This window comes from Alosa sapidissima, chromosome 11, assembly GCF_018492685.1.
Source record: "Alosa sapidissima isolate fAloSap1 chromosome 11, fAloSap1.pri, whole genome shotgun sequence".
In the NCBI taxonomy this organism is placed as follows: domain Eukaryota; kingdom Metazoa; phylum Chordata; class Actinopteri; order Clupeiformes; family Clupeidae; genus Alosa; species Alosa sapidissima.
The window spans coordinates 17438172-17462096 of record NC_055967.1 but is presented as its reverse complement, the minus strand read 5'-3'; the positions used below and the strand labels follow the sequence as shown (position 1 = coordinate 17462096).

At 45.5% G+C, this 23925-nt stretch overlaps 1 protein-coding gene across 2 annotated transcripts; it reads left to right on the top strand.

Moving 5' to 3' along the window:
* The first annotated feature begins 144 nt into the window (after positions 1 to 144).
* On the top strand, positions 145 to 23604 carry arih1 (ariadne ubiquitin-conjugating enzyme E2 binding protein homolog 1 (Drosophila)). Of its 2 annotated transcripts, none has more exons than XM_042110269.1 (14): positions 145 to 653; positions 5663 to 5730; positions 5899 to 6043; positions 11222 to 11314; positions 12825 to 12880; positions 15417 to 15483; positions 15939 to 16045; positions 16947 to 16989; positions 18071 to 18142; positions 18286 to 18416; positions 18736 to 18793; positions 19085 to 19345; positions 20280 to 20392; positions 21156 to 23604. In XM_042110269.1, exons 1-14 carry the CDS (start codon positions 372 to 374, stop codon positions 21238 to 21240), a joined length of 1581 nt encoding a protein of 526 aa, XP_041966203.1. In that variant the 5' UTR covers positions 145 to 371; the 3' UTR covers positions 21241 to 23604. The 2 variants fall into 2 exon arrangements, with proteins under 2 accessions (XP_041966203.1, XP_041966202.1); XM_042110268.1 differs by having other exon boundaries at positions 146 to 653; positions 18736 to 18796.
* The last annotated feature ends 321 nt before the right edge of the window (positions 23605 to 23925 follow it).

Genomic DNA, 23925 nt, shown 5'->3' with positions numbered 1-23925 from the left:
GGATTTACGTGGTCTGTGGTTTGCCCTGCTCAATATGGCAACTTCCTTCACCCAAGTACAGAAATAACCATGCGCAAAGATGTGTTTTCAATCTACTGTATTTAAACTCAGTTGATAACATTGGTTGAACTACGTCTTCACTCATATGACGTAGCCGCGCCGTCAGTTCATGACGCTGCGTCTCTTTGTTGGCTCAGCAGCAGCGACGCTTGTGTTGTTATTTTCTCTGCATCGGAAAATCTGAAGTACTGGCTACTCAGCGAAACACTTTTACTGTTTTGTTTTGTTTTGTTATCTCATTGTATCGGGCTTTAACCTACCACAACTAACAACAATAACTCGGCTTGTCATAATCCGAAGTTAACCTAGTAATGGACTCGGACGAGGGTTATAACTATGAATATGACGACGACGAGGAATGTAGCGAGGATAGCGTTGAAGAGGAGCCTGAAGACGACAACCTGGAACTGGGGGATGTGGAGCTGGTCGATCCAGTGGTGGCCGGTGGTGAGCGAGATGAATGTGGAGAAACTGGGGGAAGCGGCCTCGGGCCTGGTCAAGATGAGGAGGACTACCGATTCGAAGTACTCACTGCCGAACAGATTCTTCAACATATGGTGGAGTGTATCAGGGAGGTCAACGAGGTCATACAGGTAAGTGGGTAAGGGATACAGAAGTGGCTTTTATGACAACTGATGCAAAAAGTTATCAAGCCATGTATTTGAAATGAATTGCAACCTGATTTTGCCTCTGGTGGCTAAGAGAGGAATTTGTAAAATGGGGTCAGCGCTATCCATGTTCACTTAAAGCTAGCATGGAAAAAAACTTAGCTAGCTGATCAATAAAGCGCACGTTATCTTGCTTCAAATAGTCTTATAGGTACACATTTGAAACATGTCATCGAACCAGCTGGCAAGATTGATGCCGTTTGCTCGTAATGTTGTCGTGATGCATCAGCTGTGCGCATAATTAGGCCATGGATAGCTACCTGCCAAACTTCAAAGTGCTAGCAAGCTTACAAGTTAGCCTACCAAAATAGAGCAACAGCGGGACGCACACATAACCTAACGTAACAGCACTTGAATGTTACGATAACTTGTTATCTCATTCGTTTGTTTGGCAACCCTGTAGAATATCTTGCTAACATGTGCAAGTTAAAATTTCAAATCAAATTGACAAGCCGTTTATAGTAGTGGTGGACAATAATGAATACATGACAGCGAGATGCCTCCTTTATACGTATGCAGAAGTCAAATAATTGTTGCCACGATTAACCTTTTTTCCTCTATGCCTTTACTGGTGTTTTTTTATCACCAGATATAGCATAATAGTATTGTTTACGACGTGATGATCAGCTAAGTGATAGATAACCTAGCTGACTGCCCTGTCTTCTCAACAACATGGCGGAACTAAAATCTCATCATGGCTGTTTGCGCTAGTTCTTAGCTGACAAATAATGGAAAGTCTTTGGTTTACAGAAGACGGTTATATCAGAAATATGTTTTGATACTCCTTCAACATAAAACAATATTACTGTCGGCAGTGTGAACACCAGTTAGCCAGCTAATACTCAAGCTAGATAGTTAGCCTGCCTTCCTATCTAGAATATTTGGTAGTTATCAATTTTAGCCGCCTTAATGACCCAGTGACCTGATACGGATGGTGTCAACCTTGTTAAAATGTGTGCTCCAGTGAACTTATCATACCGCTGTTGTATACTGATGTATTTAGACATACTGGCACGGACATTTAAGCCGTGGCTACTCGAATAATACAGATAATACCAAATAAGGTATTATGCATGCGATAGATTTTGGGTTGTTCACCACAGACCTAGGAGCTGAGTAAATTCGAAACCGTGGTACTATTCCACACCCCGTTCTGTCTGGGTCACTGTACTAGCCATCCTCTCTTATAAGGAACTGACTCATTAAGCCCGGTGGCTTGGCAGGCAAGCCTGTACTTTGAATCACCTCGACTGTGCTGGTTAAGTAAGCTTAGCAAGGAAAAGAGGGCTACGTGCTGTAAAGAATAGGCTAGGTATTGTGTCAACTGTCAGACATTGGCCAGAGATTGATGTCGGTGGCCTTCAGTTATTTTGCAGCTCCTCTGCGGTTTTAGCCTTTCCTGTTCTCTCCCATTATATAAGCCCCCACCCCCCTCAATAGTTTAAATGCCCTCCCACATCACCACCACCCTTACTAAAAAATCCAGATTCTGCTCAACCAAATAATTGCCTAGCTTGCATAATCCTGCAGGCAGATATTCTGCACACAAACCCTAACCAGTGATGCCCTGGGATCATCTCCATTATGTTTCCAATGTAGGTCGGACATATAATCCTGGTCTATGAATTTGTACATGACTCATAATTGCAACAATGCCAGGAAGGAGGAGTCTCAAACATTAGCTTTATCACTGCCATAGAAACCAAATGGCAACAAACCAAGATCAACACCAAAGGGTGCTGCAGTAGGCTTGCTTTATCAGCACCAAACATGGCAAGTGGGAAAGATCAGGCACATGTTAACATCTAGGGTAACAAATAAAACGTTAAACATCTCTACAAAACACATCTGGAATGATTACCAATCACTTAAAGTTTGCAAAACATGTTAAAGTTTGTTTCTATGTGCCCTAGATCAAAGGTTACAGCATTCTGAAGATAATGACGTGGAGTGTCAGGCAGTAGCCCATAGATTTGTGCTCTTGAAAAGCTCATTTATCTGAAAGTAATTGTGAAAGATATTGTCAACTTTTTTCTTATTCTATTCTTTTTATGTTGCACACATTTCCCTTGATATGGTTTTGACATAAAAATGAAGAAAACATATCTAAAGGGGTTTTAAACTTTTAAAATATGCTGTTCTGTAACTCTGTTACCATAAAATGCTGTTTTTCTCCCCCTCCCTCAATGGCAATAATCCCAAAAAGGAAAATAAGTTCCAAAAGGACACTTGATTTAGTATATTTCTTTTGAAAATGTTCATGCAAGTATAGGTTAATATGTGTAACTCTGTTACCGATATGGTAACAGAGTTACAGCAAAGTCACAGAATTCTTTCTATATCTTCGGCTGAGATGTTCTGAACAGCCCCAAATTGTATGTGTATGGTCACGCTAAAAGCCTCTGGGGGCATGCCAAGTTTCGTGAAATTCTGTCCATGGGGGGCCATGAAATAAATGAGTGTACATGTACATCTAGTGACTGTACACCCATCAGCTTGTAGAAGGGTTGCCGATGGGTGATGGTGACACTCACACAGTACTCACTCACCATTACACTATACCTCCCACACAAACACACACATACCATATCCCCTCACACATACACCCACACACACACACTTACATACACATAGCAGGAGTTGCAAAAGTAGAGGATAGAGACAAATTCACAGGCGTGATCTATTTCTATGGAGAGAATGTGCTGGACTGAACGGCAGTCGTATTTTGTGCCGCTATGCGGTACATCTACTTTGCGTTTTTTTTTTTTTTTTTTTTTTTTTTGCTTTCTTTCATTACGATAAAACATACTATAACTAATGAATACATGACAATTTTGGGAACAATTTACACAATTAAATCTTGTTTTAAACAATAGGAACATTTGTGTGCCTGTGTAATCACAAGAGATCACAGCCTCCTCTGCCATCCAGTCAGTGCTGTGTGGGTGTCCAGTTGCGGCCTCATGCCCTGCCTGTCGACCCAGGTGGAAGCAGCTGTTGCAGAGCTGTCTGGAGATATCCCGGCAGTCAGCATGTGTGCTGGCTTCCTATCCCTTGTGGCGTGCGCAGCTCCTCAGAACAGGCCAAACCCAGTCACCACCACACTAACACCCTTTCTCACACAGCTCCCACCTCCATTTGCAATCAAGCCAGTGGAAACAAAACATGCTTTGATAGAAAAGCTTTGATTTTAGGCACTCTGGCACTCGGGAACAGCATCTGGCTTGACAAGGGTACTGTCTTAATACCTATAGGTCTCTGTCTTTGTTCAGCAGTCTTATCCGTGGGCTTAGAGAGGCAACCAAAGTACTTCCGGTAATTGACAGTCTCTGGAGACCTCACTGGAGCGTGTTGTTTGGGAAGGTCACAGCATTGCACATGGACTAGTTTAAACTGCCATTTAAAAAATAATGATAATTCAAGAAGACAATGAACATACCTACACTTGTAAAAGCCAAGTCCCATTGCCACAGCGGAAATATATGAGAATGACTACTCCTTTATGATTAGTGCAACTGTATTGGGGAGTCATTCGGCAGATCATTAGGCTAGTTGTTTGCTCAAAAATATATATTAATGTAGCTGACTGCGTGAGGCTGACTTTGGATTGCTAGCTTAGCAAGCAGTCTAGTGATTTGTGTACAGGAGGAAGAAAACCTCAAACCAACACAACAAATATTTTCATCCCATATGCTTATGGATTGCTATTCTTTATGGCTGCATGTCAACATCAGTTGATTGTTAGCCTACTTCTTATCTAGTCAGTCAAAAAGTGTGTATTTTGTGGGATGCTCTTTCTTTTTGGGAGGATCGCTGTGGAACCGCAGTAGCGTATTGGCCTGTGAAATGGTTGGCGCCACTTTGATTCCCGGACTTTGCAAGTCCATATTGTTTTGGTTGAAGGCGTCTTCTAAATCCCACTCCCTTTACTTTACTTGCACTCTTTGCTTTCATGATAGTCATATCACTTGTCAATTTGTCCTCAGACTTTGTTTTTGACTTTGGCTTACACATTCATTAACAGGCAAAAGGAGGACTAATCGTCTTTTCCCAGGCGTGTTTAGTCCTGTTACACCACTAGTGTTCACCACACTCCACTCGCAGTCCGTGAAGCTGGATCTGACAAGCGGTGGAGTGAACGGTGCCCTAACCACCAAGAGCTGGACAATACAACTCATTTAACATTGTCCTGATAGTAAGAGGTCATATCATGCCAGGCCAGGCTAAGGTATATAATGACACGTTTCTTCTTCAGTGCTCACGTGTCCTCAAGTGTCTTCTCCGTGTGGCTTGTGTCCACAAGTACGGAGAAGAGTGACCTCATTTCATCGGGCTTTGTGTGGCCAGCGAGCCACAAGAAAGCCTGTGTCCCTCCACGGCTTCCCGTACTGTGTGCTCAAGACGAGAACAGAACTGTCTCTGCCACTGCCGTTCCAAAGGCCTCGCAAAAGAAGGCTCAAGGCTGCCTTCCTGCTTTGTGTTTCGTCTGGGGGGGGGAAATAAAGATGTGTTTTTGCGTGTGTGTACATGCGTGTGTGTTTCTTCAGCCACCTTTCTCATAATTCCATTCCCTGTATTGCAGTAGTGGAGTGTCCGATGACTGGTGTGTTGTACAGTTATTAGTAAGCCAAGAGAACTATGTTAGCACTGCATGATGGGTCTTGTAGTACTCTTATCTCTGCTTAAAGCCCAAGATGGCCTCTCCACATACAAAAAGAAACATTCCACTGCTTCTTTGCCTGTTGGTGTCTGCTTTTAGTTAAAGAAATGCACAAAGTGCCCTACACGTCTGCTTTAAGTCAAAGAAATGTACTAAGTGTCCTACACCCATCAAGAAAACCTGAAATGTTTTGATCATTATGGCTTTTTGGGCTGTGGATGAGTGAATTGAAATAGTTAACAAAGTTTTGCTTGTTTTTTTTTGTCTCCCACAGAATCCAGCAACAATAACTAGGATACTTCTTAGTCACTTTAACTGGGACAAAGAGAAGCTGATGGAAAGGCAAGTGTTTCTCGAGTGTGCGTGTGTGTGTGTCCGTGCGTGCGTGCGTGCGCGCGCGCGCGCGTGCGTGTGTGTGCGTTGAACAAGAATTGCATCAGAAACCCACAGCATCTGGCACCTCCAAGACCCCTGAGTGGAGTGGTTTCCTCCTCTTTGTCCTGTCTGCAGGTACTTTGATGGGAACCTGGACAAGCTGTTCTCCGAGTGCCATGTGATCAACCCCAGTAAGAAGTCCCGGGCACGTCTGGTCAACACGCGCTCTTCCGCACAGGACATGCCATGCCAGATCTGCTATCTCAACTACCCCAACTCGGTCAGTCCACGATTACACACTGACTCTCAGTGCTGCCCTCCCTGAACTCCTTTCACTGTGTTGTCCTCTTTTTCTTTTGGTTTATCCTCTCAGTCTCGCTCGCTCGCTCGCTTGCTCACTCACTCTCTCTCTCTTACTCTCTTACTTCCAGTCTTCTGGAGCAGAGGAAATGAAAGAGGAAATTTCTTCTTTCCTCTTATCATTCTACACCCCTCCCCCCCACCTCTCTCTTTCACTCTCTCGTGCCATGTGGTGCTGCCGTTCCCTGACGAAAAATTACAGATCAGGCTGACCCTCAGCTTGTCCTCTGGCGCCCTATACTCTCGCTAGTCGCTAGCATAATCCCTGCAGTCAGATGGGTCCTGTTTGGATGCAGCCGGTCGGCCAGGCTTCGCTACCTATTCGCTGTGTTTAGCCTGATGCCAGAGATTGTGTCTGTGCACTCACACTCTGTTTGTTTACAGCCTGCCAGCCTCTGTGCTGGGGAATGGTGGGTCACAAAAAGCAAGGTAGAGACACTGTATTTCAGCATTGTGTGTGTGTGTGTGTGTGTGTGTGTAAGAGAGGTTGAGTGTGCATGTGCATGGATGCATTTGAGAGTAGGTGTGTGTGTGTTTAGAATTTGTGTGTGCACTTGCAATCAAAAGCAGCTGTGTGCTCAGTGTGCAGAGTGTTGAGTGATGGTTGGCTGTCACCATCTATAAAAATGGCGTCTGTCAAGAGGCACCTAATTGGGTTGTTTGAAAATGTGTCCGGAAGTGAGCGCGTCACAAGACTGCTGCCTTTTTTGAAGATGGCGGCAGTCAATTAAGGATATTTTTTGGCTGAATGAACTAGCCTAGCAGCCGCCATTGAAATGAATTGAGGCGGTAGGCCTACTTCCTCATTCTCTCCATCTATATAATACCTCCATGGTTTAATCATAGACATTGTGTTTACATGTCTGAGTGTGGGTGTGGTGGGTGTGGGGTTAAGCTGCTAGCTCCCCCTCAGCCTGGGCCATCAAAGGGGATTTCTAATGAGCTGCTTTCTCTCCTAATCTCTTAGGATTACTACATTGTATACAAAGCAGTCGGGGGCCTAGCTCAGCCGAGCTGCGAGGTTTTCCTTGAGACTTATACATGTGTCTTTACACTGGCATCCTTGTTGAGATGACTGTTTGAGTTTTGTTGCAGTTTGATGCTCTGTTGTTATAATTGGATGTTTTCTTCTGGTGAGCATGAATCAACTGTATCATATACAACAACAATCAACTTTGTCATTCGGTGTGGTTTCTGAAATTGAGTCTGTATGTGTCAGACTTGCTGTTATTGCTCATGGGGCAGCCGTGGCCTACTGGTTAGTGCTTCGGACTTCGGTTCGAACACCGACCGAACTGCCCTTGAGCAAGGCACCTAACCCCTCACTGCTCACCGAGCGCCGCTGTTGTTGCAGGCAGCTCACTGCGTCAGGATTAGTGTTTGCTTCACCTCACTGTGTGTTCACTGTGTGCTGAGTGTGTTTCACTAATTCACGGATTGGGATAAATGCAGAGACCAAATTTCCCTCACAGGATCAAAAGAGTGTATATACTTATACTCATTTGTATCAGACTTGACTACTGGGAAATTAATGGGGAGGTGAGGACGTCCTGAACAGAAAGGTTTTTGTGCTGGTTACAAACCAACCAACTCGGTACTAGAATATTGTTTCTTCTTCGAGCGTACTCCCACTATTCCATCAGTACCATACCCGAGTACGTTTGACCCCCCAATGTCTGGTTCGTTTGACCAGTGATCACTGCAGGACTCTACGGTTGGGCTTATGATCGCACCTATGCAAAGATTTTAGAGCACAGCAGCTCAACCGTGCCTGGGTACAGTTCGATAATATAAAGCGTGAGTGCGGAACGGGAGAGAACCGTACTCTGGCACGGTACAAGTGAACTGTGCACAGTGAGGGTACGCCCTAAAAGTGCCTATATAGAGGTACTGTGCCCAGTGAGCGTACGCCCTAAAGGTGCCTATGGGGAGGAACTGCCCAGTGAGAGTACGCCCTAAAGGTGCCTATGGGGAGGAACTGTGCCCAGTGTGAGTATGCCCTAAAGGTGCCTATGGGGAGGAACTGTGCCCAGTGAGAGTACTCCCTAACGGTGCCTATATAGAGGAACTGTGCCCAGTGTGGGTACGCCCTAAAGGTGCCTATGGGGAGGAAGCTGTAGACTATAGTCCGTGTTAATGACTGAAGGCTAGTGATCAGACAGTGATGAAAGTCAGTGAGTGAAGGGCTTTGCGCTATGAGCGTTTGCGCTGCATGTCACTGTAGTTTTTGTGGTCGTGCCTGCGTATAAGGTGAGCGTGCATATGTTGATATATACATTTGTTTTCTCATAAGCACGGTCTGGAGATTAACCAGATCAAGTCTCAAGAGAGAGGGGAGCCCTTGGGCTTGTTAACTGGGGCATGTTATCCCCACCCCAGCACCAGGGTCTGTAAGCATGACTTGCAAGTTTCCTGCTCGTAAGCAGCAGTTGAGCCAAGAAAAAAGAAGGCTGTAAGGAATAGCAAACAGGTTCAATCAATGCCTGACATACTTAAAGATACAATCCACGATTTGGCTTTTTTTTTTTTTTTTTTTTTTTATTGTGGGAAAGGTTGATATTTGTGTTTCGAGAAAATGCTAAATGTGACAAGATGTGTCTTGGGCAGTTTGAAGAGAGCATGGGACATAAAAGTGAATAATTGGTAAACACTGCTGTCAGCCTGTGAGATCAGGTGTCTGTTTAGAGTAAGAAGCCCAAGGAGGTTGTAGGCTACAGTGACTCTAGAATAGCTATGGGGTGGTGTGAGCCATGACTCACAGTAAACTCCCTAAAATCTAATTTAGGCCTAGTTGTTGTGGACCATTTGTGACATGCGTACTTGCGGGGCCTTCTGCTACAGTTAATACATAGAAATATAAGTGCAATGTTTTTTTGTTTTTTTTGTTTCCATCCAACCTTTTAATGTGCATATTACTTATTAGAATGAGAAATCCTGACACTTAACATGCGCATTCAACTCGCACAAGATCTAACATGATTAAATTAATGAAAACAATTTATTCGCATAGATTTGCATCTGTTGCATTTCTACATGCGTGTTTTTATAAACGTTGCCCTGACGACCTTCTGTTTTGACCCCCTCACTGATCAGAACTCTTTCCTAGATTAGCTGAATGTCCTTTTGTAATGCACATAATGGCTCCCTCCAAACCATTGTTCAAGTCCAAGAACTAGATGCAAACAGAGTCTCTGAGTGCAGGTACTTCCATATGGGTTCTATATGTTGGTGTTTTAGTGAATATAACTGCGTTAGTGTTATTTGGCCACATCATCAGTATCATGAATGTCACTGTTGAATGTCCGTTTCAGCGTATTTTCACCGTATAGGCGCGTATTTTCACCGTATAGGTGCGCTCACTCAAGTACTTTTTTGAAGTGTTTTTTTTTGGTGAGTTAAAAATGTCAATATAGAAGTGGAGGAAACCGTACTCTCTTGTATGTTACTTTTAAAAGGCTTTATTGCACCATGCCCTTGACTACAGACGCATTTCGGCGTCAAGACGTTTTTAGTAGTATTCAACTGTTGAATGGCCGTCTCCAAAATGCTGAGTCCCCCTCCCCCCTTACTTAAAGGCCCTTTATCGTCGGCAGCTGCAGCTGACAATCTTGGTCACTCCCTGAGAATCAACCCATTTTACCTGGGTGTTTCATCATACAACCTACTTTACGGAGTCAAAACACACACACACACACACACACACACACACACACACACACACTATACACACCATGCCCTTCAGCACCTGAATACCACGCATGTTTTCTAAAACCAGGTCACACACTAAAGCAGGCGCCCCATTCAGCAGGGTAATATCCAACCATGTCTGTTGCAGCTAATATAACTTCCTGTTTTAAAATAATAAAACTGTATGCACTTGGGTCATCATGCTGGGATTCGGTTAGATATTTGAATGACGGTTGATTCCTGCCTTTCCAGACAAAACAAGGAAGTAGGCCTACATTTAGCTACTTTAGTGTTTTTTTTCTTTGAAACACTAATAGTTAATGAACAACTTTGAGGTCTATACTTGAGAATCTTGCATCTATCTGGTATCTATAGGTGTTGGTGTCATAAGTGAAGTAAAATTACATTGTGTGTACTGTGTTGGTTTGCAGGTGGATAGCAATGTAGATCTCTGATGTAGAGGCTTGTCAGGACCAAATACACTCTAGATGCAACTGCTGCTGCTGCTACTAAAGCAGAGATGACCCTGATAATAGCATATCGGGTGTTGGCCAATACATTCAGAATATTGAGTGTTTCTGAAAATAGTTTGAAAAGATTTTGGTCTATAATCTTGGTTTTGGTTTTGGGCTTGAAATATCACAGACAATGTGTGAATGAAATCTGTGGCATGTTATTCCGGTGCCACCCTACAAGTGTGTGTGTGTGTGTGTGTCTTCCTGACCTTCATATGGATACAGCTTTTGCATACATTAGGAACAGACGCTGTGGCACGCAGAGGCCTTTGTTAATATTTTAATGTATCTGTTAAAAAGCAAGCGGAGGTAAACAGTGGTGACTGGGGCACATCTGTGGTTCGTCAGGTCTGTGTTTGCCATCAGTGGGCATACAGGATAAGGCAAAGTGGCAAGCCATGGGCTGTATTGAGCAGAGAGGCAAGCCATGGGCTGTATTGATTGGCGGGGGAGAGACTGAACAAAGCACCCTTTATTTTCTGTACTAAATATATACAGACTTGGCAAACTTAGAATCTCGCTCTCGCTCTCTCCCTCTCGTTCTCGTTCTCTCCCTCTCTCGCTTTCTCTGATTTTTTTTTTCATTTATTGTGAATGCTTGTAATGATTTTATTAAGACCTTGATCTTGTGCATTAATTAAAACTTGATAGTGAAAGTCTTGCTTAATTAGAGAGCAACAACAGAATCTCCTCTGAATCAACATTGTCTTGTAATAGCCCATTTTCCTTTTTGAAAGTATTTGTCAGTCTTTGGCATTTGACCTTGTGGCCAAAACCTTGAAGTGATGTACAAATGACTGTCAGCTAGATTGGTGACATCGATAATGACTGTCTCTTTGTCCCCCCCCCCTCTCTCTCTCTCTCTCTCGCTCACACTCACACTCACACTCACACAGTACTTCACAGGCCTGGAGTGCGGTCACAAATTCTGTATGCAGTGTTGGGGCGACTACTTAACCACCAAAATCATAGAGGAGGGAATGGGACAGGTACTGGATATTCCTTTTCTTTTTGAATGCAACTTAACACCTGTGTGATGTCACTTTGTACCTCAGGTCAACAAGTCCATCTGTTTTCATTCATCAGTTATCCTGAAGCAGCTCTCCGGCACAACTAATTCACACCGCTAATTTGACTATTAGCATGTTTGCATGCCAGTATTTCACCTGCTTATGTGAGGCCACGTCCACGTTCACCTTTTCCCTCACCTCCCACTCACCACCCAGAGATACCTAAACACAGTGCTGTGTTGTTCATGTCTACTGATGCTTGCACCTTCCCCACTGAAACATATTTATTGACTCTGAGCCTCTGTGGGTCTCCATTCAGCTCCATAAAAACTGTAGCCGTGCAAATGCAGCTTTGGTTCGAAACAGGCCTCACTTCAGCCGTTTATAGATATAGTTTATAGGTAAAAACAGTATTTGTGAGTCATAGGTTTCCATTCAGCTGCACAAACGCTGTAGTAAATGGACGTTTGATTGCAGCAATCAGATCCCAGATCAGTCATTTTACAGCAACGACGAAGCAAGAGCAGCGTTGAGTAGTCTCATATGAGCACTGTGCTGAGAGCAGAGTTGAGTAGTCTCATATGAGCACTGTGCTGAGAGCAGAGTTGAGTAGTCTCATATGAGCACTGTGCTGAGAGCAGTGAGAAGCATTGAGTAGTCTCATATGAGCACTGTGCTGAGAGCAGTGAGAAGCGTTGAGTAGTCTCATATGAGCACTGTGCTGAGAGCAGCGTTGAGTAGTCTCATATGAGCACTGTGCTGAGAGCAGCGTTGAGTAGTCTCATATGAACACTGTGCTGAGAGCAGCGTTGAGTAGTCTCATATGAGCACTGTGCTGAGAGCAGCGTTGAGTAGTCTCATATGAACACTGTGCTGAGAGCATCGAGCAGCGTTGAGTAGTCTCATATGAACACTGTGCTCAGAGCAGCTATGGGAAGTCTCTCAGCTCTTAGTTCAGCCGTATGAACACTTGGGTAGAGCAGTGTGAGCAGCCCCAGGGTGGGGTAGTGTCTGGTCTCAGTCCAGTCATATTACAGTGGGATATGAGCACAGCTTTGTACTGTGGCAGCCACAGTCAGTATACGAGTCAGTCAGTGAAAACTGCGTGTGTGTGTGTGTGTTTGTGTGAGTGAGTGTGATGGAGAAAACATTCTACTGTTAAGTCCGCAGACTAGCGTGTTTGTGTGCGGACAGAGGAAGTGGATGACTAATGTAGTGTGCCGGACGACTGGGTTTTATCCAGCTGGGCTACCCACAAACTGGGTCTCATGTGTAGAGCAGACCAAGACCTATATCGGCTCCACATTAACAACTGGCACTCTATGCCATTTCAGGGTTTATGTTTCCACAATTAAGTCACTGCTTATACCCCTCTTTTCAAATGGACATGACTGGACATGTCTCTAACAGCTCTTTCTCTCTCTCTCTCTCTCTCTCTCGCTCTCTCGCTCTCTCTCCCCTCCCCCTTCTCTCTTTCTTCCCCTCTTAGACTATTTCCTGTCCAGCACATAGCTGCGATATCCTCGTGGATGACAACACCGTCATGTAAGTGGACCTACAGTGTTTCCTCATCTGTGTGTGTGTGTGTGTAACCTGAACCACCATGCTTCCTCGGGTGTCTTTTTAGAGCCCCACTGTGCCAGGTTGTAGTGGCACACAACTGACAGTAATGTAAGACAACATTTGTGTGTGTGTGTGTGTGTGTGTGGGTCTCCAGGGTGGGTATCTATGGCAGCAGGTAGATGTTTCTTTACTCACCAGATGGTGTCTGCCAGAAAAGGAAAAGCCATCTAAAGGTGTGATCGGTGCCTTGGGCATCTCCGCTGTGCTATCGACCGGTCTCCCCAGCTACCGCTTTAGGTACCGCTTGTTGTGATCCAGGCCTGTAGAGATGGAGAAAGGGATGGGAAGGGAAGGAGAGAAAGTCGTTATGGACCAATAATCACTGAAGAAGTCACTTGGACTTGTGAATCACCTCAGGGTTAGGTGGATAAACTAGCTACTAGCTAACTAGCTTGGGACTTTGGGACGTCTACCTTGACTAAGAGTAATTCACAAAGTAAGGACTGCCATGGCCAAGCCTGTGAGGAGCTGCTTTTATCCTTACAATGCTTGGGTTGTACACACTGGGGGGGGGGGGGGGGGTAGGTAGGTAGGTAGGTAATCTCCTGCACCCACTCCTCCCCCTCATATCCTGTCGACTCTTCTGCTCTTCTGCCAGTAAAGTCTTTCTCTGGAAATCCAGAGTTCTCGCGAGAGCACAATTTGAATTGTCTCTGCAAGAGACTCTGGCAATGAGTAATGATGCACGTTACTTTTGCCCCTTGCATCTTGTGTAACCAATCACATCGGTGTATCTGATATAGACGGGCCAGAAGCGAGCTAAACAGATGACGACAGCGCTACAGTTACAGCGCTACATTGGTCGTAGTGTTATCCAATTGCGTGCAGTGAGATTTTCAAATGCATGCTTGGTGCCGCCCCTCGAGTTGGGCCAGTTTTATTATTCGTGGCCAGACCCTTAATCTTTTTAGATTATCAGGGTCTGGACTTTCGCGGCTGAAAGCCACGAGTGCTAGTAGCATCTGATCCTGATCTTTGCTCTCCTCCTCGTAGCTCTGTGGTGCCTTAAAGACTTCAAAGTAATTGTCTTAACCTACATCCTGTCCACACTGGGCAGCTGAGGATGTGACATGCCAGTCTGCCAGAGTTGCGTTAGTGGCGCATCATAGAGACCCAGATTGCAGATTAACCTGGAAATGAGCTACTACCCGGGAAAGCACAACAAGCTGAAAATTGACCTCCAGCTTTGGTTGTCTGCAGACATCATGGGTTGAAGCCTACTGCATTGTGGGCTTTTCTTAATCACAGATTGCCCAAGTCCAGTCCAGTCTCAGTGCACAAGTTTTTTTGAGGGTTTAAGTGTTTGACTGGGTTTTATGTGACTCATTAGATCAGCATCCATTGGCATATGTGATGACGCAGTGTTTCCCACAGAATTTAATTCTATTTGTGGTGGTAGGTTTGCAGAATTAACTTGAATGCAACCGTTTTTAACAAATTAGCGCAGTGTGGTTATGATGCCGATTTAAGCACAATTTAGCCAGTCGACATTTATGCCAACAACTGCAGGATTGTTAATGTTTTTTCTTTAAATGTGCATGTAGGTTGTTGAGATACAAGGAGAGGCTGCGCAAAGGTGCACATAGCTCTACTATAAACTAATTCCATCCCATTTAAATAGTACAACATGGGAAATCATTGTGTGGTGGTCAGTGTTGATATTGTGGTGAGCCGCCACAAATAAGTCAACACTGTGACGCTCACAATCTCACTGCTCCTCGCAAACGAATGCTGTCTCAACTTGGTCATGATGATTCTGACATTCTTATCCTCCCACACATACAGTTGTGAAGGGAATTAATAACCAGTGCTCAGAACCTCTCTCCCCCCCCCACGACACGTAATGTGGTGGTGGTTCAGCTCTCCAACCTCAGACAGGAAGAGCTCACAGCCACAGCTTCTTGTGTAGGGCAGCACACAGAGGAGTTAAAACCAGAACCATTGCTCTTAAGACACCGTATAGTGACCATAGCAACCACTGCGTTGGTTAACAGCACTCCTAGCTGATGTCGGGTGCTCATGCACAATGTTGTACCATGTCGGCGTTTGCTGAGCGCGCAGGGACAGGAACCACCAGACGCATGCAGATGTGAGCTGCCAGATCTGTGCCCGTCGTGTGCCATGTTGGTAAAGCTCTGTTGTTAGCTCTCCCTTGGTATGGGGTTGTTGGCAGAGGCAGGTTTTTAGCTGGCTAAGTCTGGTCAGCACAGCGACTGCAGAACCAGACTCATGCAGTTCAGATCTCGGCCTGTTGTATGTGCCATATTGGAATCGGGTGTTATTGCATCATTTTGTTTATAAACAGGGAATAGTTACAATAATACACGCATCTTTTTTATGCTTAAGCCTTGTCTGCAGTACCCTTCCTTTTACCGTGTGTGTGTGTGTGTGTGTGTGTGTGTGTGTCTCTTTTACCACCTCAGTAGTGACTTTTTTCTGTGTACTTGTTCCCTTGCAGGAGGTTGATCACAGACTCGAAAGTGAAATTGAAGTACCAGCATTTAATTACTAATAGCTTTGTAGAGGTAAGATTGCAATCTTTCCCTTTATGTAGCCAATAGAAGTGAATGTCATATTTACAAAATGAAAAGAAGATTGTGAAGTCTTATATATTAAGATTTTTAATGAGATTACAAACTCATATCCTTGAGCTTTTTATTGCAAACTTATTCAATCATGTGCATGAGGATCAGCCTACCAAAGCAATATCTTCTCTGACGCCATCATACTGTTTTAATGTTCAGTTTCCATAGATGGAAAATGCAAAGTAAAAGTCCCTGACAGTTTTGTTTGGGTGGTTTTCATTAAGTCTGAATCATGTAGTGAACTGTGTAGAGGAGAGATGCATCATTGTAGACATCTTTGGTACTGATGTAGTTGTATTGTTGGGCTAGTTTGATTAGCAGAGTAGAGGGTATTCTGTCTGAAACAGAGGTTTGCCAGCGTTGCTGATGTCTTGCCCTCTGTCCCTCACACACAGTGCAATCGACTGTTAAAATGGTGCCCTGCGCCAGACTGCCACCACGTGGTCAAAGTCCAGTACCCCGACGCCAAGCCTGTCAGGTGCAAGTGTGGCCGGCAGTTCTGGTAAGTGTCCACACACACACACACACCCACCCACACCCTATAGCGTGGGCGTTTCTGATGACACTGCGTCTGCCACTTCCCTGAGTCTCCTTGGCACCTGGGCTTGAGATGCCACTGGAGGGTGGGGAGGAGTGGCGTGGGGATTGGCTCTGTTGGCATAGCTGCCAGGGCAGGCACTGTTGCTCGGTTACCACTCCCAATACAGTGGCCATTTTAAACTCTTTCAATCACTCCAGAAGGAGAATGTGGAGAAGTTTCTCCTCTCTCTCTCTCTCTCTCTCTCTCTCTCTCTCTCTCTCTCTCTCTCTCTCTCTCTCTCTCTCTCTCTCTCTCTCTCTCCCCCCCCCCTTCCTCTTCCTTCTTTCCCTCTTTCTCCCTCCTGATTGTGAGTCACTCCCTAATCCGACCATCTGGAGCGCAGAGGAGCAGCTAAAGCGCTTACCTGTGCGAAGGCCTCCAGTCGGACGCCCAGATTACTGCCCCCACCTCACCTGTGTGCACTGCAAGGCTCACTGGACAGCCCCCACCTCACCTGGGAGTGGACATGATGGGGTGGGGGGTTCAGCGCCATGGGCAATTTGTGTGATTTCATGTGGCTGTCGAGGCTACATACATGTAAACATAGACACACACACACACACACACACTGTTATATGGCTGTGTTGACCCTGCGGGGCATGTCCGAAGACTCCGCGGCTCCCAGGCGGTACCTGGGCTTGACAATCGAAGATTATTGGCAAACACATATAGAAACACACCCACCCACCGAGCTCTTCTTGACATACCTTTGGGATGATCCCATAGCCGTTGCCTGCCCTGAGCATTTACTCACCTGTGTGTGTGAGTGTTTTTAATGACTCAGTTTGATGCTCTGTTCTTGTTTCCCCCTCCTTTGTTTTAGCTTCAACTGTGGAGAGAACTGGCATGACCCCGTCAAATGTAAGGTACGTTAGAGACAAGTCCTGACCGGCCCCCTGGGCTCGTTCAAACCGTCCATCGCTGTGACACTGAACCGGGTCTCTTGTTTACCTCCTCCCCCTGGGCTGTTCACTGGCTTGGTTGTCTGTCTATCTGTCAATGATTAAGTGTGGTGTTTATGTGCTGCCATGTGTTTGGCTAGAAGGGAATCCTAGCTATTGGCCTGTAGAGGATGAGGGTAACGTTCACGCAACCGTTCTGTTCAGCTCTACTGACAAATACCCATGCTTCTGAAAATGGAATTCACCTGGTTTTTGCAGGTACTTTTTCCAAAATGCTGGCTTTGATTGGTTAAAGCTGACAAACTTCCAAGTATCGTTTTTTGGGGGGATTTCTCTTTTTGTTATACTTGTCATTGCAATGTAAGCACAGTTGAACGGACAGCTAGTTTCCTCTCGGCCTGATCTAGAACCTTCTGCCAAACCCTGCTGTGTGTGAGAACTGAGTGGGCCAAAGTCAGAAGTATGTCTTAAAGCAGGACACGGTGATTGTGTCTGTCCATTCTGCATGAAGTGTGTTCTTCAGCACTGTCTGTGAGCGGGGGAAGTCAAAGGTTGCGCTCGTAAACTGACACTCTGGCACTTTGAAACCGTTCGTAAATTCCGATTGTTGCTGGAATGGTCATTCATTTATTTCGAGTGTCGCACTCTGAGTGGATGCTGGAAACCAGCAAAAGGGACAGAGTGGCACAGACACGCTCTTCCATAGTGCTCAGTCTGTGAGACACATACAGACTTATTTACGAATTATAAACAATGAATTAGTTATTAGTCAAAATATGTTACATAATGTTAATTATCCTCACTGTCAAGTTCCTGAATGAAACAAACCCCCATTTCACCCACAACTTTATGTAAATGATGTTCCTTGTGAAACCAGTTGTTAATTCATAGGGTGATAGAACACTCGTCTTTTTGCCTTTTGCAAGGCGCTGTTCCATGTTTAGAGTGCCAGAGTGAATTTACGAACACACCCGAAGCAAAGATAAAAGGGCGCATCACCACCTCGGTGTTAATAGTAGTTGTCATGGCAACCCCTCTCTTCTAGTGGCTGAGGAAATGGATCAAAAAGTGTGACGACGACAGTGAAACATCAAACTGGATTGCTGCAAATACCAAGGTCAGTAGTGTGTCTTTGTGTGTGTGTGTTTGTGTTTGTTTCGCCTCCTTTCATGCATGGAGCGACTAGGTCTTGTGGATAATGCAGTCTCTTTGTGTGTGTGTGTGTGTGTGTGTGTGTGTGTGTGTGCTGTGTTGCCTCAGGAATGTCCCAAGTGTCACGTCACCATAGAGAAGGACGGCGGCTGCAACCACATGGTTTGCCGGAACCAGAACTGCAAAGCTGAGTTTTGCTGGGTCTGCCTCGGGCCCTGGGAACCCCATGGCTCTGCCTGGTAAGACCACTAAGCCTGTGTGTGTGTGTGTGTGAGAGAGTCTTGCAGGCGTGTGTTTTGTGCTTGACATTTAACGGATCAGAATGATTTGGTTGAGCAGTCTCATAGTTGACATTTATGGGTTAGCATAATCCGATTCTGCAGTGGCTTTTCCAGAACGACTCTATTTGTTTGCTCAAGTGCTGACTAACTGTAACATCCCAATGCACAGATACTTGGGTTCAGCACGTGTTGTCTTGCTTGAGAATTAGAAACGCCCGGTGCTTGTTCCGCAATGACCCCAGCAACCCGTCATCGTGTCCCTTCTCCTCTTCCTCAGGTACAACTGCAACCGCTACAACGAGGACGATGCCAAGGCCGCGCGAGATGCTCAGGAGGTAGTAAGTTTTGAGTTTTGCGCTGCCCCCCCAACACAGAGACACAACCTTTGGCTAAACCAGCGACCACACTAAACTAAGGCTGGTGCTATTCATTATCCATATACATTTAACAATAGAGGCTCACAGGGTCAGATGGAAATAAGTGTACGTTTGTAGGACTGTAGAGACTGTCCATGTCAACCACACGATGGGCAGCTTTGGCTGCAGTCTTGTACCACATTAGAACAGTCTGGAACACCCCCAACCCACCCCCCCCGCCCCCCCCTTGGGTTCCCTCTCTCTCCGCAGCGTTCTCGGGCGGCGCTGCAGCGGTATCTGTTCTACTGCAACCGCTACATGAACCACATGCAGAGCCTGCGCTTCGAGCACAAGCTGTACGCACAGGTCAAGCAGAAGATGGAGGAGATGCAGCAGCACAACATGTCCTGGATCGAGGTGCAGTTCCTCAAGAAGGCCGTGGACGTGCTGTGCCAGTGCCGCTCCACGCTCATGTTCACCTACGTCTTCGCCTTCTACCTCAAGAAGAACAACCAGTCCATCATCTTCGAGGTAGCGCACACTCAACGCCCCTTAGGCGGCGATCACATTGGAGATAATAAGTGGCAGCAGCAAAGCGCAACGCTCAGGCCTTAACAATTCAAAAGAAGTTCAATCTCGTTCCTAAGTTAAACAAACGCTGCACACTTGCGTGACACTTGAACCAAGTTCAACGCTCATTGCTTTAGCGCTGCCGCTGTAACGGAGGCGATTTGAGCTAGCGTGCTAGTTGCGTGTGTGTGTAACAGAGGCGAACTGAGCTAGCGTGCTAGTTGCGTGTGTGTGTAACGGAGGCGAACTGAGCTAGCGTGCTAGTTGCGTGTGTGTAACGGAGGCGAACTGAGCTAGCGTGCTAGTTGCGTGTGTGTAACGGAGGCGAACTGAGCTAGCGCGCTAGTTGCCCGTGTAAATCCTCACACCCCTAACCTTAAGAACACTTCTAACCGCTGAGTTGGAAGCCTGGGCTTTTAGCTCAGTGGTTAGAATGTTCAACTCCTATGCCGGTGTTTGTTGAGGTGGGGGGTTCGAGACCCGTGAGTGGCGGACGAATTATGACCTCTGTTACACCACTACAACTGTGCTGCTGCTGAACCATAGCAAGCAATAGCAAATCTGCCACTGGTCAATGTGATCCTGCCTTAAGGTCCTGCTACAACACTGACCCCACGCAATCAACCACATGGCCTCCGAGACACAGATTATGGTTCTGTTGTTGTGTAGATAGCTAACTAAACAGGGAGATTATGGCAGTCACCTCAACCTTGTGTTAGTGGGGCAGATAAGGAAAACAATTGTCCATTTTATAAGTAGGTCAAGTGTGAAAGTTTCCCCATAAAATCTATATACCCCAAAGTGATAATGGGTTCAGTTGACATAAGCATCTGTTAAACATTACTATATCCGTCATGTTTCAATGTAAAATGATGTGTGTGCGTGTGTGTGTCAGAATAACCAGGCAGACCTGGAGAATGCCACAGAAGTACTGTCTGGATACCTGGAGCGAGACATTTCCCAGGATTCCCTGCAGGACATCAAGCAGAAAGTACAGGACAAGTACAGGTACATGTGCCGTTACTGCGTTTGTTTGTGCCTTGGAGCTCTGAATGGTTAACCTGACTCTCACCAGATGAATTTCGTTCCGCCTAGCTCCACTCACATCCATCTGGGATCGGTTCCGTTGAGAGTGATTTCAGCACCAGATTGTATGGTAGAGCCAATCAGGACGCAGGGCGTGAGTTTCATAGATGTGACGTAGCGTACAAGCGACTGTGAGACTGTTCTCAGCGTCATGGGTTGGCTTCGATGTGAGTGGTTGAAGTAGCACGTCAATAGATGACGGACAAGTGGCTTATCCAATCATATGCAAGGATTTTTTTGATAAGGCCCAGCCTTTTGAAGCACCACTCCAATGGATCAATCCCAGATGGATGAGTGGAGCTAGGCGGAACGAAATTCATCTGGCGAGAGTCAGGTTACTGAATGGTCAGAATGGCCCTGATGAACTTCGGATGTGATTTGATTGCATGATTCATTGGCTAAACCTGCCTCTCACTCTTTCTGATTCTCCTTTAGTTTGCTCTACATCTCTCTTTCTCTTTCTGTCATGTAATAGACCATTTTTGTCTCTGGCATTAGACCTGTGGCCAAAAACCCTTAAGTGACATTCAATTGACTGTCGGCTATATTGGTGACCTCGATAATGTGTGTGTCTCTCTCTCTCTCTCTCTCTCTCTCTCTCTCTCTCTCTCTCTCTCTCTCTCTCTCTCTCTCTCTCTCTCTCTCTCTCTGACAAACACATCAATCGTGTGTGTGGTCTCTGCAGATATTGTGAGAGCAGACGGAGAGTCCTGCTGCAGCACGTGCACGAAGGCTATGAGAAGGACCTGTGGGAGTACATAGAGGATTGAGCCTGGATTAATCCCCCAACATACACACACACACACACACACACACACACACTCGACACACACACTCGACACCCTGAAATACACACACCAACACCAAGACATGCACAGACTCTTAAAATTAGCTCCTTCATGGACAGGAGTGCTGACGCAGGAACAGCAGAGCAACAAGAGGGGGCAGCACTGAGCTCCCTTTCACCACACACACACACACACAGAGAACATGTGTGCACACACATCCCTTCATCCAGCCAGCACAAGTCCCACTCGCTACATCCCTGGAGGTGTTTTTTTTGTTTTGTTTTGTTTTCTTAATTATTTTCATTATTATTTGTTTGTTTGTTTATTTTTTAAACTCAAAAGTAAATTATATTTAAATAAAGAGTTAGATGATTAAAAAAAGGAGGAAAATTCTAAAAACCATCACATGTACAACAGTGTATTAGCTGCCTAGCGGACTGGCTGGAGGCCTTGTCCCTCCGTGTGTGTGTGTGTGTGTGTGCGTGTGTGTGCGTGCCCCCCCCCCAACTCAACCCACAGACACACTGATGTCTCTGGTTTGTCTGTCTCTCTCGCTTCTGTCGCTGTTCCATCTTGGACTCTTCCTCTTGTTTTTATTTTTTACATATATCTAGCGGTCCCTCTCTCTCTCCGTAAGTGGGACATGGGTTTTGGTTTGGAGCGTTTTCACAGCTTTGAGTCCTCCTCCATGCTTGCTGTGGGTGGGGCCATGCAGCCATGTCTGGGTTTGTGAATGTTGATTGGCTAATTGTAATGAGATGTTTTAGGTAAGAAAACAAAACAAACTAAAACAAATATATCAAAACATAAAGAGCAAATCAGTATTTTTCGATGTGTAAATAATGCATATATGGCATGGGCTTTACAAGAGCTAGAGTGGCACGTGTTTGCATCATTTTAAAAGTGATGGGGGATACAATATTTATTCTTTACAGATACTCCAAGAAAAAACATCAAACAAAAGGACGATATGACGATGTGCTGTATTTCCTGTGTAGAATGAGTTTCTGTTTCTGCTGCATCTCCCACTCATGGCAGTGGAGACTGGGACTGAGACTTTGTCCCAACACAGACTTGTCGTTCGACCTTCCACTCCAAACAACCCCACATCAGTGCAAAAACAGCCCTCAGCGAAAGCAGTGCTTCTCAAAGCAGCAGGGGCGTCTATGCCAAACGATCTCTGCCAAGCACAGGCAGGCTTGATGAGATCTCTGCCAAGCACAGGCAGGCTTGATGAGCACACTGCAAAGGTGGGAGAACCTGATGATACTCGTGCTCTGTTGCTAGGATACTACGCTGGTGTTGAGGTGCAGACTGGGCTAGCCTGAGAGGACTGGGGGTGTGGCAAGGAACTTTGAGTCTCTCTCTCTATCTTTCTCTCTCCCTCTCTCTCATCCTGTCCCATCTGTTCCTGACCCCTGGATTGATTTAGAAATGTAGCGTTATGATATATTGAGAGCGTGACACTACTAATTTCTGAGAGCCCAATTTGAGTGACATTCACTCATGTAATCTCTTTCCTTTCTGTTTAAATGGCATTCTTCAACAACAACGCGTGATTTGCTTGGCTTGGCTTGACGTTCCGCAGAGGGAGAACCATGCTTCTCTGGAACAGGTTTAAAGGGATCTGATGACATTCACAGCCGTGCTGAAGAACTGCAGGCTAGACTAGACGATGTGGTCGCTCATCAGCTGGGTGTTTACCATTGTAGCGTTACTTTCAGACATTATCAGCAGTTATTTCTTTTGCAGTGTGCAGTACGTTTTCCAGAGTCTCAGAGCTGGATGTCTAGTCCTGGTGCAGTGTTGTGTGTGTGGGCACAGTGCTGCTGACTGGAACGCACCCTGGGCTTTGTCTGACACCTGATGGCACACAGCCTAACCGTGGCGCTGATCTCTGGCTAACTACAGGAAAAGCAGAACCTCTCGTCGGGTGGGACTTGCGCAGCCTCCATGGCTTTCTGTGAGCCACAAACACCTGACGGGAAGCATGTTCTGACTCCATTAGTCTTCTAGAAGGGATCTTCTGCTTGTGTAATCACCCATGCGTGCAACCTGGCTTCCGCCCCAACGAGCATCATGATGTGTGAACCATCCTGGTGTTGAGGACCGGTAAAGTGGAACTGTAACTACATTCTGCCATGTTGTGAAATTGTGTCTCTGGAAGTGCACTTCAAGGATGCGAGGACAAGCAGTGTCAGACTTGCGCTCTATAAACTAGTCAAACATACATGTTTCAGTCCTGCACACACGTGTCTGACAGCTGTCCTGTTGTTGCCGTCAGCCACCCATACTACTTTCAAACTCCAGCAGCTTTGCAAAGTAACTTTAAACATCAAAACCTAATGCATCTAAGACTAATACATTGTCTTGTTATCAATTAAAACAAATGTCAAATAGTCTGTTTAGGGGAAGGGGGTAAGTGTGGAAAATTAGAGTAGGCTGTGTTTTGTATACTATGATAAACATTAAGGCAAAGAGGAATCCCATGGCTCTGATCTCAAGGTGGTCTTCCAGATGCTTGTGTGGGGTGAGATATTAAGGATTCATCTATTACATAGATGAACTACGACAGCTGGAACTTCGAACTAAAATTAAATATAATTATTAAAAAAAAAAAAATTTTACTCTGATACTAATTGCATCAGTGTGACTTTGGTGATGCAA

Coding starts and splice junctions, on each gene's coding strand:
- arih1 (XM_042110268.1), top strand. CDS start 372: ATGGACTCGGACGAGGGTTATAACTATGAATATGACGACGACGAGGAA. Junction 654..5,662: donor AGGTCAACGAGGTCATACAG/GTAAGTGGGTAA, acceptor TGTCTCCCACAG/AATCCAGCAACAATAACTAG. Junction 5,731..5,898: donor AAAGAGAAGCTGATGGAAAG/GCAAGTGTTTCT, acceptor TCCTGTCTGCAG/GTACTTTGATGGGAACCTGG.